This window comes from Natrix helvetica (genome assembly GCF_964273705.1).
Source record: "Natrix helvetica genome assembly, chromosome: 4".
Taxonomy (NCBI): Eukaryota; Metazoa; Chordata; class Lepidosauria; order Squamata; family Natricidae; genus Natrix; species Natrix helvetica.
In genome coordinates this window covers 8,589,174-8,605,871 of record NC_138550.1, presented here as the reverse complement: position 1 = coordinate 8,605,871, position 16,698 = coordinate 8,589,174, and the positions used below count along the sequence as shown (strand labels likewise).

Genomic DNA, 16,698 nt, shown 5'->3' with positions numbered 1-16,698 from the left:
TTAGAGAAAGCTAAGGCACATTTGGATCTCATACTTTGATAGACCCTTAAAAAAAGAAAGCAGAGAAAGTAATGGCATTCTACTTTAAAACACCCTGTTTCCCCGAAAATAAGACCTAACCAGAAAATAAGCTCTAATGCATCTTTTGGAGCAAAAAAATAATATAATACCCAGTCTTATTTTCAGGGAAAGACGGGATGTATTCAGGTTCACTCAATTTGGTCAAAGGTTCATATTTTGTTGACCACTTTTCTTTTAGATACTAGCTGAAGTTCCTCTTGTCTTTTTGCTTTTCAAGCACTTTTGGCGTCCCATTTCTACCTCTCATTGATTCTTATTGGGAATTGAAGAATGGAGGAGGGGGGAGGGGAGGGGGAGGAGGAATGTGGGAAATCACCAACCACAGAGGGAGGAAGAAGAGGAGGAGAAGGGAAAGGAGAAGCATCACTGTGAAAAATCTCCAACCACAGAGGAAGGGGGAATGGTGAAAGGAGGAGGAGGAGGAGGAGGAGGAGGAGGAGCAGGAGCAGGAGCAGGAGCAGGAGCAGGAGCAGGAGAAGCACCACTGTGAAAAATCTCCAACTACAGAGGAAGGGGGAATGGTGAAAGGAGGAGGAGGAAGAGGAGGAGGAGAAGGGATGGAGAGAGAGAGAGAAGGAGAAGAAGCACCACTGTGAAAAATCCCCAACCACAGAGGAAGGGGGAATGGTGAAAGGAGGAGGAGGAAGAGGAGGAGGAGAAGGGATGGAGAGAGAGAGAGAAGGAGAAGAAGCACCACTGTGAAAAATCCCCAACCACAGAGGAAGGGGGAATGGTGAAAGGAGGAGGGGAGGAGAAGGAGGAGGAGGAGGAGGAGGAGATGGAGAGAGAGAAGGAAGAGAAGGAGAAGAAGCACCACTGTGGAAAATCTCCAACTACAGAGGAAGGGGAATGGTGAAAGGAGGAGGAGGAAGAGGAGGAGGAGAAGGGATGGAGAGAGAGAGAGAAGGAGAAGAAGCACCACTGTGGAAAATTTTCAACTACAGAGGAAGGGGGAATGGTGAAAGGAGGAGGAGGAGGAGGAGGAGGAGGAGGAGGAGGAGGAGGAGGAGGAGGAGGAGGAGGAGAAGGAGGAGGAGATGGAGAGAGAGAAGGAGGAGAAGGAGAAGAAGCACCACTGTGGAAAATCTCCAACTACAGAAGAAGGGGCAATGGTGAAAGGAGGAGGGGAGGAGGAGGAGGAGGAGGAGGAGGAGGAGGAGGAGGAGGAGGAGGAGGAGGAGGAGGAGGAGGAGGAGATGGAGAGAGAGAAGGAAGAGAAGGAGAAGAAGCACCACTGTGGAAAATCTCCAACTACAGAAGAAGGGGCAATGGTGAAAGGAGGAGGAGGAGGAGGAGGAGGAGGAGGAGGAGGAGGAGGAGGAGGAGGAGGAGGAGGAGGAGGAGGAGGAGGAGGAGGAGGAGGAGGAGGAGGAGGAGATGGAGAGAGAGAGAAGAAGGAGAAGGAGAAGAAGCACCACTGTGGAAAATCTCCAACTACAGAGGAAGGGGAATGGTGAAAGGAGGAGGAGGAGGAGGAGGAGGAGGAGGAGGAGGAGGAGGAGGAGGAGGAGGAGGAGGAGGAGAAGGAAGAGGAGGAGGAGGAGGAGAGAGAAGGAGGAGAAGGAGCACCACTGTGGAAAATCTCCAACCCCAGAGGAAGGGGGAATGGTGAAAAGTGTGCCATGACATCCCAAAGTAAATTAATGCCTTGTATACTAATAACTGATGATACACACATCTAGAAGCACAGAGCTCGCACTGTGATGTCACAATCTACTCTTTGCTATTTTGGCATCACTGGATTTAAGAACAGATGCCTGTGTCTCTGTCCAGTTATCCTCCTATCAGGCCTAGCCAATCCTGCGCTACATGAATGATGTAAGAGCCAGACAATCAGCATCCCCGTTGGTGAACGATGGCCCATCCTAAAAGAGGGTGCAAAAGAGAGACTTTGCTTCAACCTCAAACCTTTTAGCTCAGCTATTGCTTACCCTAAGGCGAAAACTATGCAAAGGTCCAGGATCTGTGTCATGGCGTGGACACTGTGCTTATTGCAAACATTAACCTGGTTGAACTCTTGGTCAACTTCTGCCGCCTGGCATTTCTAAGAACAGAACTGTGCCCACAGAGCAGTTAAGCGTACACTTTCCACCATGCCTCCCCCTTTTCCTGCCCCTCCCCAGCAAGCCGCCGAAGCCTCTTTGGGACCTCAATTGGCTCTATCCATCTCTGCACTGTTGGTAGTTCCCTGTGATCCAGAAGCAAATCTGTGCGTATTTGAGGGGCGTGATACGAACGGCCACGTTGAAGTCCTGGGGGGATCCATTGGTGTCCACCCATTGGTGGCCAGAGAATATCCCTATAATTTTACGCTCCCATTTATGATTCTGTTTCTTCCACATCCTCACGTAGATTCCGGAACCGCTGGCTCCCGGCTGGGCATCGCACTGTTGATACAAGAGATCGTAGGTTTCGTCTTTGACGTCACAGAACCGGTAAACCAAATTCCCAGGCCGATCGTTGTCGTAGCCCGAGAAGTGAATCCTTCCTTTGGGCAGCTGGCGTGCTGTTGGGCTCACTCCGATCTTCATGAACTTTCGCTTGTGGGGTTTCTTGAGCTCCAGCAGGGCGTAGTCATAATCCATGCCAATGTCGTTAGCATTCCCTTTGATCCATCCTTTAGGAACGTGTGTCCGTTTCACCCGAATCCACTGGAACTTCATTTTCTCAGGCTCGGGGGCGCTACTGTTGTTGGTCCTTTTGACGCCATCTTTCGGCTTGGGTCTCAGGAATCCAACCCGTAGCTTCTTGGCTCCCTTGACGTAACTCTTCCCATCGTGGATACAATGAGCAGCCGTCAAGACGTGTTTTTCTGCCACTAGCGTTCCGGTGCATCCCGTGGACAACTTCACGGAAGTAGAAAATGGGTAATTCAGCAAGAATTCCTTGCCAAAAATACTAAACCTGGTGTCATAGCTGTAGATTTGCCTCTTTGTCCGCGATCGGCTCTGTCCCCCTGTGCTGGTCCTGCTAACAATGTAGATGCCAACCTCGGTTTCGGTCCGGGATCCGTTGGAGTACAACGTCTCATAAGACAAATAATCTTTCACTTCTTCGTACGTTGGGAGTGGGGAACGCTTGTGGCAAGAGGGGCCACAAGGGGAGGCCACTTCCAGCTGGGCTTCGGCGTCGAAGTGCGGCTTGTCCAAAGGGATGGTTAATTGAGGCAGAATGACGGGCACCTTGTAAGTTGGCCAAGTTGGCTTCCCATGAGGATGCGAGGGCACAACTCCTTTTATTATCCATAGGAGTAGGAGAAAGCCTTGCAATGCGACCATGATGAGGAAAGATCTGGAGAAAAAGAAGAAAAACGTTACGATTATTTATTTATTTATTTATATTTATTTTATTACATTTATAACTTTAACTTTAACTTTAACTTTTATTTAATTTATAAACCGCGCCCTCTCCCAGAAGGGACTCGGGGCGGTGTACAGTCATATAAAAACACAATAAATATACATAAATATAAATATAAATATAGATATAGATGTGGCTGGAGGAGGTAGCATATAATTTACTGTACAATAATAGTTAAAGTTCAAATTTAAAAAATTTAAAATTTAAAATGCATTAAAAACTACCCCTAAAAAACTATCCCAGAGTAAAATGTTTGCCAGGAGGTATAAAATGGGACTATAAATGGGCCAGGCCAGCTAATTGGAACAGGTGGGTCTTAAGCTTCTGTCGGAAGGAGCGGAGGTCGGTGGTAGTTCTAATATCGGGGGGGAGGTCATTCCAGAGGGTTGGGCCCATCACAGAGAAGGCTCTACTCCTGGGCGCCGCCCGTTGGCATTGCTTAGTGGACGGCACCCAGAGGAGTCCCTCCCTGTGGGAGCGAATTGGTCGCAGGGATGTATGAGGTAGGATGCGGTCCCGCAGGTAACTAGGTCGCTCCCTCTCCCCAAAGGGGAGAGTAAAGAATTAACAACTACTCTACTTCAGTCCTGAAGAAATAAAGTTTTGGTTGACCACCAAAAGAATAGATCCGTACATGCTTTCCACTTCAGTTATTACAACCTGGAGCTGGGATTTAATGAAGGTAGAGACTTTAAATTCAAGGGCCCGAGAATGAGGGACACAAACTCATAATGGATAATCGCTTAAATAGGAGACAGCAGTGTGCTGTTCTGTAAAAGAAGCCAATGCAGTCTCAGGCTGCATCAGCAGAAGGATAGTCAACAATGGATTCGCTTCAGGATTACACTGTCTGCTTAACGACCAAAGTGGTCGCTTTATGACCAGAGTCTTCACTGAACCACTGTTGAGTGAAGGCATGTGAAGATCTGCCTAACAACACTCACAACTTGCAACTGAGACTGTGAACTCAATTATGCTCGTGAGCTGAGACCACCTGTAACGTGTACCAGCCTTCCAGAAGTACAGCTACTACTAAAAGAATCAGAAACCATTCGAAATCATCCTCTGAAAATCCACGTGTAGCTTGCACTCTGTTTCAGTGGATCAGGGCAAACATCGCACATTCCAACTCCACCCCACGCAGACCAACACACACTCACATACACCTCCCCAGCCACAAAATGTTTTGCTTTAATCACAGCAAAATTCAAAACTGTAAACATTCTGGGCACAGCAGGGTATTTCGGCAGATAAACGTAAATGTTTCATAAAATTCACAGGCAGGAGTTCATCTGAAAGTAACCCTCGGTAGCTTAGTAATAATCCGAGAATCTGGCTGTGGGCTGTGGAATTCACATAATTCATGTTTCTCTTGTTTCACTATCTTCTCTATTGGTATCATTATTGTGATTATGATTATTTTGATGTTATGATTATTATTGCCTTGTTTTCCATGTACACTGAGAGCTTCTGCACCAGAGACAAATGCTAGGTGTCTAATCACACGTATTGTATTGCATGGCATGGCATGGCATGGCATGGCATGGCATGGCATGGCATTGCATGGCATTCCATTGCATTGCATGGCATTCCATTGCATTGCACGGCATTCCATTGCATTGCATGGCATTCCATTGCATTGCATTGCATGGCATTGCATTCCATTCCATTCCATTCCATTCCAGGTTTTGGGTTTGGCTAGTCTAAAGAAAAGAAAGGCTAGGAGTTACATGAGAGCGGTCATCCAGTGTTTGAGGGGCTGCCACAAAGAAGAGGGAGTCAAGCTATTCTCCAAAGTGGCAGAAGGCGGGACAAGAAATAATGGTTGAAAACCAATCAAAGAGAGAAGCAACCTGGAATGAGGAGAAGCTTCCTAACAGTGAAGACAATTAACCAGTGGAACAGCTTGCCTCAAGAAATCGTGGGTGTTTCATCATTGGAGGTTTTTAAGAAGAGATTGGATAAACATTTCTCTGAAATGGTATATGATCTCCTGCTTGAGCAGGGGGCTGGACTAAAAGACCTCCAAGATTCCCCCCAGCTCTATCTATTCTATTCTATTTTATTCTATTCTCTAGTCTAGTCTAGTTTATTCTCTATTCTATTCTATTCTATTCTCTGTTCTACCTATTCTATTCTATTTTATTATTTATTCTATTCTGTATTCTAGTCTAGTCTAGTCTAGTCTATTCTCTCTTCTCTTGTCCTATTCTATTCTATTCTCTATTCTACCCATTCTATTCTATTCTACCCATTCTATTCTATTCTAGTCTCTCTTCTCTTCTCTTCTCCTATTCTATTCTCTATTCTACCTCTATTTTATTCTAATCTAGTCTGTTCTCTATTCTACCCATTCTATTCTATTCTATTCTATTCTCTATTTTCTTCTCCTATTCTATTCTCTATTCTCTTCTCCTATTCTATTCTCTATTCTACCTATTCCATTCTATTCTCTATTTTATTCTCTATTCTACCTATTCTATTCTATTCTATTCTATTCTATTCTATATTCTCTTCTCTTCTCCTATTCTATTCTCTATTCTACCTCTATTCTATTCTAATCTAGTCGATTCTCTATTCTACCCATTCTATTCTATTCTATTCTATTCTTTATTCTATTTTGTATTCTATTCTATTCTAGTCTATTCTCTATTCTATTCTATTCTCCTATTCTATTCTGTATTCTATTCTATTCTCTTTTGTATTCTCTTTTCCTATTCTATTCTCTTCTCTTCTCTATTCTACCCATTCTATTCTATTCTTTATTCTATTTTATATTCTATTCTATTCTAGTCTATTCTAGTTTAGTCTAGTCTATTCTCTATTCTACCTATTCTATTCTATTCTATTCCATTCTATTCTATTCTATTCTATTCTATATTATACCCATTCTATTCTATTCTTTATTCTATTCTGTATTCTATTCTAGTCTATTCTGTATTCTCTTCTCCTATTCTATTCTATTCTATTCTATTCTATTCTATTCTATTCTATTCTATTCTATTCTATTCTATTCTATTCTATTGAAAATGGAGCAGTAAATTATTAATATTCAGACATCCGAAATGCCTTAAGATGCTTAAGGCAATGTTTAAACTTTTTTTTTGCAACCCACCCACCCCCACCCTTTTAAATTGCCCGCAACCCCCTGGAGGTGTCTCAAGCCACAATTTGAGAACCTCCACAGGATTGGGTTGCCCATTTCCAAGAGGCTGCCGAAACATCGTGAAACTCAAACCCGCTACCCACATTTCTACTCATCATGGAGCGGTGGTGGTGGTGTGCGGGCGCGGGGAATCAATGCCACATGAGCCAAAGCGTTGTGAATACCCAAGAGGAAAAAAAACTGCTCAGTAGCAAAGAACAAAAAAAAAAAGGCATGAAAACAACAGGATTGAGAGAGGGGAGTGGGGAACGAAAATTTAATTTGAAAATTAGCCAGGCAGCTAAAGCACCGCAGGCATCCGAATTCCCACAGCAAAGTGGGGGGGGGGATCTCGCCCACTCCCTGGTCAGGCTTATTCAAACAATCCATCGCCATTAGATGCATCTTATACATATTTAAACCCAGCTGGAGTTAAATCAATAATAGTTGGAGCAGCTTAGCTTCATTCTTGAAATGCCGCAAATGAATGAAACATACAGAAAGGGTCCCTGACACAAGGGGAAGAAGGAAAAAATCCATTGGAATGTAGTAAGGTATATTACGCATCATTACATATTCCAAATGAACAGAGTTGGAAGGGACCTTGTAGGTCATTTAGTCCAACCCCACGCCCAAGCAGACCAGACACCATTTCTGACAGATGGCAGTCCAGTTTCTTCTTGAAAGCTTCCAGTGTAAAGCTCCCACAACTTCTGAAGGCAACTTCTGTTCCATTGGTTGATTGTTCTCATTGTCAGAAAGTCCCTCCTTATTTCTAGGTTGAATCTCTCCTTGGTCAGTTTCCATCCGTTGTTCCTTGTCTGGCCTTCAGGTGCCTTAGAAAATAGCTTGAACCCTTCCTCTCTGTGACAGCTCCTCAAATATTGGAAGACTGCTATCATGTCTCCCCTGGTCCTTCTCTTTACTAGACTAGCCATGCCCAGTTCCTGCAACCGTTCATTGTATGTTTTAGTCTCCAGTCCCCTAATCATGGAACGTAGAATAATTGGAAGGCACCTTGGAGGTCTTCTAGTCCAACCCACTGCTCAAGCAGGAGAGCCTAAACCTCCATTGATGGAGCACTCACAGCTTCTGGAGGCAAGCCATTCCAGATTAATTATCCTCACTGTCAGGAAATTTCTCCTTAGGTCTAGGTTGGAAATCTCTTTAATGATCTTCCACCTGTTACAAGTTGTTCCTAACTTAAAGCCTATATTTCATGACCGTTCAAAGCTGCAGCTGCAGCACTGAAAAAGGTGACTTATGAAAGTTTTTCATCCTTATGACTGCGCCCATGGTCATAAGTCACTTTTTTCAGTGCTGCTGCAGCTTTGAACAGTCATGAAATATAGGTTTTAAGTTAGGTTTGGACACTCAGATAAAGGAGGCTAAATGCTGTGTTATGGGATGAACTGGTGTTAAATTTGGCGGTCACTTTTTTGGAGAATTAAAGATGTACAGGTAACTTAAGTTCAGTAGACGGGAAGAAAATAAGCACAAGACATCTTCAACCTACGAACAATGAGTTAGGGACTGTTCAAACTTACAACTTGAAAAAGTGATTTATGATCGTTTTTCACATTTACGACCATCACAGCATCCCCATGGTCATACAATCAAAATTTGGACACTTGGCCACTGGCTCAAATTTATGACGGTTGCAGTGCCCCAGGGTTACGTGATCCCCTTTTGTGACCGTCTGAGAATCAAAGTCAACGGGGAAGCCATGTTTACTTAACAACCTTGTTACTCACTTAAAAACGGCAGTGATTTGCATACGTCTGAAAAAGTCTGTAGAGATTCTCAGTCATCCAGTAATATTGAAACTGTCATTAAACGGCACCTTCCACCCGTGAGAATTGCCAAAATGTTTAGAAACTCAGTGCCAAATTGTTGGAAATGTGACCATGAATTGGGAACATGCTATCACATGTGGTGGCTGTGCCAAAAAACAAAAGAACATTGGCAGAAAATCCAAAAGTGGCTGATAGAGATAACCGAAGAGGAAACAGAATTCACATCGGAACTATTTCTTTTAACTTTAACTTTTATTTGATTTCTAAACCGCACCCTCTCCCAGAAGGGACTCGGGGCGGTGTACAGTCATATTTAAAACACAGTAATATACATAGATATAAATATAGAATAAGTGTAGGTGTGTCTGGAGGAGGTAACATATAATTTACTGTACAATAATAGTTAAAGTTCAATTTAAAATTTAAAAATTTAAAATGCATTAAAAAACTACCCCTAAAAACTATCCCGGGGTAAAATGTTTGCCAGGAGATATACAATGGAACTATAAATGGGCCAGGCCAGCTAGTTGGAACAGGTGGGTCTTGAGTTTCTGTTGGAAGGAGCGGAGGTCGGTTGTAGTTCTGATATCGGGGGGGGGGGGAGGTCATTCCAGAGGGTTGGGCCCATCACAGAGAAGGCTCTACTCCTGGGCGCCGCCCGTTGGCATTGCTTAGTAGACGGCACCCAGAGGAATCCCTCCCTGTGGGAGCGAATTGGTCGCAGGGAAGTATGAGGTAGGATGCGATCCCGCAGGTAACTAGGTCCTGTACCATGGAGCGCTTTGAAGATGGTAATCAACACCTTGAAACGCACCCGAAAGACCACAGGCAGCCAGTGCAGCTCGCGCAGGAGAGGTGTTACGTGGGAGTACCTAGTACTCCCCATGATAGCCCGCGTGGCCGCATTCTGAACTAGCTGCAGTCTTTTGGGAATTATAAATAATAAATATAACAAGGGGGTAATTTACTTAACAACGCATATTATTACGGCAGCAAGAATAGTCTTTTCCCCAAAACTGGAAAAACAGGGAAACTCCACAAGAAGGGGAAATAATTAGGAAAATTCTGACCTGTGCTGAAATGGATAAATTGACATGGGAATTGAAGAAAAAAGACGAATCAGAATATTATAAGATCTGGGATAATTTTTATCGATGTTTGGGACAATAAAGGAAAGACTCAAAATAGGCAATGGCTAAGATTCATAAAATGGAGACTAGAATTATGTATGAAACTATAATAGAGAAAATGTATATGATCAATGCAAAGCAACATGGTTGCAAATATGATATTTCTATATTTGTAAATACAGAATAGATCAAATGTTCAAAAGCCTTGTAGTTACAATGTATAACTTTATATCTTTATATCTTAGCATGTATAGCATAGATTTCGCCAGGACGGTTTTGTCCAATGTTTTGATTTGTATTCAATAAAAAAACTTTAAAAAAAAAAGAAACTGCCACTAAATGAGCTGTTGTAAGTCGAGGACTACCAATATGTTTTATGCAATGCCATAGCTTTCATTGTGATGTGATTTTTTTTTTTTTGGATACTGCTGTAAAATGTGTGGCTTGCTGCAGAGTGATTTGCAGAATTGCCCGCACTGTTCCAGATGATGACAGCATCCTCCCTTTGTGATGCAAGCTCCGCCCACTTTCTATAGGCCTGACATGCTCCATGTACTAAAGAGTTGAATTTGCATAAAAAAGGCACTGTGATGCTTTGTTCGTTGGCCTCCCCTTGACCTTACCTGTGGTTTTGCTCCAATATTTCCCGAAGTTATGATAAAACTTGTCATGATTATTTCTGCATTGCCCCGGCACCTATCGCCTTGATGGAGAATGCAATTTGCAGAATGAATAATATCAAATGGATGTTTTCCAGTTCAGAAAAAGAAAAAGGACATTTTCATTCTTAGATCCACCATTATTTTCAGCCAGCTAATGTTGGATAAGCGCCCAGAAGGACATAAGGGATGGGGGATTGAGTGTATATTCTAATCAGAAGAAAATTAGCACTCTCTAGCTTCTTTTTGTATCATCGCTTATTCGTATCATTTCTGAAGTTTAGCTGCGGGTGTCGAGGCTTAGGAGTACACAGAACAGGAAGGCCCGCAGTCCAGGGAGGGATCTATCAGCATATGTCAGAACCCACCACGTCCAAGCATAAGTTCCCAACTGTGGGTCAGGAGCAACCCAGAGTGAAAAGGTCATACAATCAATAAGACCTGTGTTAATTAATTTGTTATTTGAGGGTTATGACACAGCTGTGATGGCAAACTTATGGCATGCGTACCCGAAGTGGCATGCAGAGCCATGTCGTCAGGCACACATGGTGTTGCCTGTTCCTTTTCCGTGTTTCTGGTGTACATGCATGCACAACCATCAGCTGGTCTTTGTGCATGCGGCCGTGCCAGAAACTGGAAGAGCTGGTCTTCCGTTTTCCGTTGTGAGAGTGCGTGCCAGCCAGCTGATCATCGCGCCAGTAACTGGAGGATAGCTGGCTAGCGTGCATGCATGCTCCGGAAACCAGAAATTCATTTTCAGGCACGCGCATGCCCCCACGGGCAGCTCCTCTTCTGGGTTGTGGCCCTGATGAACACGCACCTGCTCCCTTTTTGGCACTTGGTGCCGAAAAGGTTCGCCATCACCGTGGTATAGCAAGCATTGAGAACCCACTGTGGCGGAATGTAATCTGGATTCCTAGGAGGGAGGGAGGGAGGGCATTCTGGAGGAGCAAGAGACAATGAAACTTAAATATCCTGTGTGGGAGAAAGAGAGTGAAGATCAGTGGCTGGTTGTAGGCAGTACACCCCGGTACGGGCATACCAGTGCCTGCCGGGAGCACCAGGTACCGTTCCAGTACGGTGCTCCAGAAGGCCCACCTGCCCGCCCTCCTTACCTGTATTTGAGCTCTTCAGCGCTTCAGCGCATGGAGTGTATGGTGCCTATGCAACTGGTGCGTCACAAAGGCAAAGATGCACACATGCGCTGCGCGGGAGTGCTGAACACATTCCTGTGGTAGACGCTGGGCTCCGTTGCACCATACTGGTTGCAACAGGATCCGGAACCCACCACTGGTGAAGATGGTTCCTCCCTAATAGTTCCAAGAGTATGTGTTAAAGGATGCAGGAAGTCTACTTTAGTTTGGCAAGATCGCTGTCTGTAGGTGAGGAACAGTAACGGAAACTGCTTAGAAGAATTTCAACAACTCCTTTTGGTTTTCCAGAGTCTGACACCCTAAAATACCCTAAAAGCAGAACCTCGCTACAAGTCAGTGAAAGCACAAAGGATGAATTCAAAAGATGGGTAGATGCAATTGAACTGAGTTTTATGAAAGGCATATCTATCTATCATCTATCTATCTATCTATCTATCTATCTATCTATCTATCTATCTATCTATCTATCTATCTATCTATCTATCTATCATCTATCTATCTATCAATCTATCATCTATCTATCTATCTATCTATCTATCTATCTATCTATCATCTATCTATCATTTATCTCTATTTATCTATCTATCATCTAAGTATCTATCTATCTCTATTTATCTATCTCTATCTCTGTCTATCAATCGATCGATTGATCAATATCTATCTATCTATCACTATCATCTATCTTTCTATCTATCTATCTATCTATCTATCTATCTATCTATCTATCTATCTATCTATCTCATCTATCATTTATCTTGATATCTATCATCTATCTATCTATCTATCTCCATCTATCCTCTATCTATCTATCTATCTATCTATCTATCTATCTATCTATCTATCTATCTATCTCTATCTATCTATCTATCTCTATCTATCATCTATCCTACCTACCTACCTACCTACCTACCTACCTACCTACCTACCTACCTACCTATCTATCATCTATCTATCTCTATCTATCATCTATCTATCTCTATCTATCATCTATCTATCTATCTATCATCTATCTATCTATCTATCTATCTATCATCTATCTATCTATCTATCTATCTATCTATCTATCTATCTATCATCTAACCTACCTATCCTACCTACCTATCCTGTCTATCTATCATCTATCTATCATCTATCTATCTATCTATCTATCTATCTATCTATCTATCTATCTATCTATCATCTATCTATCTATCATCTATCTATCTATCTATCTATCTATCTATCTATCTATCTATCTATATCTATCTATCATTATCTATCATCATCATCATTTCTCTCTCATATTCATCTGTCTGTCTGTCTATCTACGTATCTACCTACCTCAATCATTCCATTAAATCACTTTTCAACAAGGGACAGCATGTTGTGCGCCCTGTTTTCCTTTTTTAAGCCATTATTTAGGAGGCCCTTTTCCAAACCCACTTCCTAGATAGAATTCCTAAGAGGGCAAAGGAGTCTGAAAGCCGTAATCTCCATTACAGCTCGCAATGAAAGCAGTTTTTCCAGGGAAAACAGTAGACGGTAGAGGGAAATGGATCACGATGGGGATGAGAAAGAGATTCCTAAAACCAATGGTAGAGTGTAAACTGACCCCCAGACCTCTTCTACCTTTGCCAAGTGAAGCAAACCTTTTCTGAGGCTAGTTAAGGGGTGCAATCAAGGGAACCAGACCCCCCCTTCTAAAACCTGGGAGGGGGGATTTTAAAAAACATAAGCTGTATCTGTTACAACCGATCCATGGGAATGATTCTGAAAAGCTGAAGCTGGCTCACAGATCCCTTTTACCCCAAAGCTCAACTGCTTTGCAGGTTACGAGAGGAGATGTGCCAGGGGGGAAAACACCCGAAGCTGTCTGGAAGCGTATGGGCTACATGCCAGCAAATACAGTAGTTGCACATCAGATATATGGGTCTCAACTGCAAACACACACCCCACACACAAATATAACAGGATTGTGATATTATTGGATTAGCAGCTGGCAGGGCAAGTTGAATGACTTAGTCTGGCTTTATTTTTTCTCCCCTCCTTCTCTTTGAAAAAAGAGCTTGGATACGCGCTGGAAAAGAATTGGATATAATATAGAAGCTGGAAACATTTAACGATGAAGAAACCAACCGTCACATCTTATGAGACGGATGACAGTGATGTCTGCTTGTCAACTGTAATAGATCTCCTACCAGATGCTGGGATTGAACTGAAGAAGAGAATGTTCTCCAGCATCCTCTGAATGGATATACCGTATATTTTGGAGTATAAGATGCACCGTGATTTTGAAGAGGCAAATTTAAAAAAAAAAGTTTTTGCACTCTGCAGACCTCCCAAAAGTAGCCCGTTTTTTGTCAAAAAGGCGGCATGCATAACCTTTAGGAGGCTTGTAGAGTGCTCCTGGGGGCTGAGGGGGGGCAAAAACGAGCAAAGGGTGGCCCGTTTTCCACTCATTTTTGCCCTCCCCAGCCCCCAGGAACACTCTGGAAGCTTCCTAAAGGCTATGCAGTGCCATTTTTGCAAAGAGGTGGGGTTTTGGGAGGCCCAAAATGCTTCTATTCAGTGTATAAGATGCACCCAGATTTTCATCCTCTTTTTGGGGGGGTAAAAGGTGCATCTTATACTCTGAAAAATATGGTACATGCCCCAAACTCGTCAACTTAACAGAATAACAGAGTAGCAGAGTTGGAAGGGACCTTGGAGGTCTTCTAGTCCAAGCCCCTTGTTAAGTGAACGTTGCCCCATTTTATGACCTTTCTCTCCAGGGTGGTTAAGTGACTCACTGCAGTTGTTAAGTTAGTAACGCAGGTTGTTGAAGTGAATCTGGCTTCCCCATTGACTTTGGATTGTCAGAAAGTCGCCAAAGGGGATCACACGACTTCAGGGACATTGCAATCGACATAAATGGGAGCCAGTTGCCAACGGTCTGAATGTTGATCCTGAAACCAAGGTGATGTTGCAAAGATCATACGTGTGAAAAGCGGCCGTGACACTTTTCCCAGTGCTGTTGTAACTTTGAACAGTCGCAAAATGAACTGTTGTAAGTCAAGGATCTGTATTATGATGATGATGATCAGTATTAGACTGTTGCTTTGTCTGTACACTGAGAGTTTCTGCACTGGAGACAAATTCCTTGTCCAGTCACATTTAGCCAAATAAAGTGTCCTGTTCTGTCCTGTCCTGTCCTGTCCTGTCCTGTTCTGTTCTCTCTTGCATTTTTTCTGTATTGCATTCTATTCTGTTCTGTTCTGTTCTCTATTCTCTCTATTCTATTCTATTCTATTCTATTCTATTCTATTCTATATTCTATTCTATATTCTATGTTCTGTTCTGTTCTATATTCTGTTCTATTCCTTATTTTATTCTGTTCTATATTCTATTCTATTCTGTTCTGTCCTTATTTTATTCTATTCTATTCCTTATTCTGTTCTATATTCTATTCTGTTCCTTATTTTATTCTATTCTATTCCTTATTCTATTCTGTTCTATATTCTATTCTGTTCTGTTCCTTATTCTATTCTATTCTATTTTATTCTGTTCCTTATTTTATTCTATTCTATTCCTTATTCTATTCTGTTCTATATTCTATTCTGTTCTGTTCCTTATTCTATTCTATTCTATTTTATTCTGTTCCTTATTTTATTCTATTCTATTCTATTCCTTATTCTATTCTGTTCTATATTCTATTCTGTTCTGTTCCTTATTCTATTCTATTCTATTTTATTCTGTTCCTTATTTTATTCTATTCTATTCCTTATTCTATTCTGTTCTATATTCTATTCTGTTCTGTTCCTTATTTTATTCTATTCTATTCTATTCCTTATTCTATTCTGTTCTATATTCTATTTTGTTCTGTTCTGTTCCTTATTCTACTCTACTCTACTCTACTCTACTCTATTCTAGCCCTCTTCTGTCCCATCCCATCCCATTCTATTCCTCCTTTCCCACTCAGCTTTAAGTACATAGTTTGTTATCTCATTCAAAGGGCAAATTTTACCTCTTGACATTTGTTTTTCAACTCTTATCTAACCTAGAAACAAGGAGAATTTTTTTTCCCAACAGCGAGCACAATTAATCAGTGGAACAGCTTGCCTCCTGTAGTTCAAAAGTAGATTGGACAACCATTTGACTGGGAATGGTATTAGATTCCTGCCTTGAACAGGAGGTTCGACTAGAAGACCTTTGAGGTCCCTTCCAGCCCTATGATTCTATCACCTGAACCGGTCTGAACCGGCTGAATACCACCTCTGATTAGAAGACTAAAACATCTGAAGAACGATTGCAGGAATTGGGTATGTCTAGTTTAGTGAAAAGGAAATTTAGGGGTGACATGATAGCAGTGTTCCAATATCTGCTATTGGAACAAATATCTGCTATTGGAACAAATAACAAAATGCTATTGTTTTGAGGCCAAACCAAAAAGGCCGTTGGGGGAGAATGGATTGGAGAACGAATTTGGGTCTGTTTACAGTCTTTCAGATAAGAAGTTAAACATTAATTTTTCTCCAAAGGTACCATTTTATGTAACACTCTGGAAATATCTAAATGAAAAACAGACCCAGCGAAATTAAACCTATAAATCGAGTTCCGCCCTCAAATTCTCAAACCACAAGGATATATTTCCCACCAACACCAGAGGCAGCCATGCCAAAGGAATGTCCACATTTATAACCAAAGACCAAACTGATTTGATCACACGCCTAGTGTATACCTTGGAAGCTTGCGCCACATTTGAATAAACATGGTTGTAAAATTGTTGTTTTGGAGCGGTGGTAGTTACATCGTGGACAACTTCGCTGCCCAGTAGGAAAAGAAAAATCACTCGGCAGATATTTGGCATGTTGGAAAGATCAGGCAAAAATCCAAGCCTGTTAACAATGGACCAATTCCCACAACCACCCTGTCATGAGGGTTTAACCATGAGTTATGTAAGCCACAAATGCCTGGGTCTGCATATTGCTCTAAGCCAGGGGTCAGCAACCTGGAGTTGCATGTGGCTCTTTTATCCCTCTGCTGTGTCTCCCTGTCGCCGGTCACTGCCACAGTTTTGAGAGAAGCCACTTTTGTTCTTTTGAAGGCAGTGACGTGCGGTAAGGTTTATGGCTGGTGAGGCTGGTGACGTCATCAGGAAGGCGGGGAATTCTTAACAAGGCGCCGGCCACGACTCGGTTTCCAGGGTCCTTTCGCGAGCGAGCTGGCAGGGAAACGGTAGACGACGGGTCCGAAAAGTCCGTCGCACTTTCTGCTTTCGCGAGCAACTTCCTGTAAACCTGCCGTTGCTCAGTGCGAGGAAGGGAGCCGCTCGCGCATGCGCATTCACCCTGGAACATGAGCTCCGGCGTCAGAACCCGACAGAAGGCGGGGAATGGGACCACGTGTGCAGGAGGG

The 16,698-nt window shown here is 42.7% G+C and overlaps 1 protein-coding gene across 3 annotated transcripts in view; it reads right to left on the bottom strand.

The window, feature by feature from the left end:
• Positions 1-1,579: 1,579 nt before the first annotated feature.
• PRSS23 (serine protease 23) overlaps positions 1,580-16,698 on the bottom strand; it is a 29,819-nt gene continuing 14,700 nt past the window's right edge. For 2 of the 3 annotated variants that reach the window (XM_081950005.1, XM_081950006.1), the window contains exon 3: positions 1,580-3,372. In XM_081950005.1, coding sequence (XP_081806131.1) covers positions 2,241-3,359 — 1,119 coding nt within the window. In that variant the 5' untranslated portion in view covers positions 3,360-3,372 and the 3' untranslated portion in view covers positions 1,580-2,240. The remainder of the gene's footprint in view (positions 3,373-16,698) is intronic. The other variant, XM_081950004.1, reaches the window with a different exon arrangement.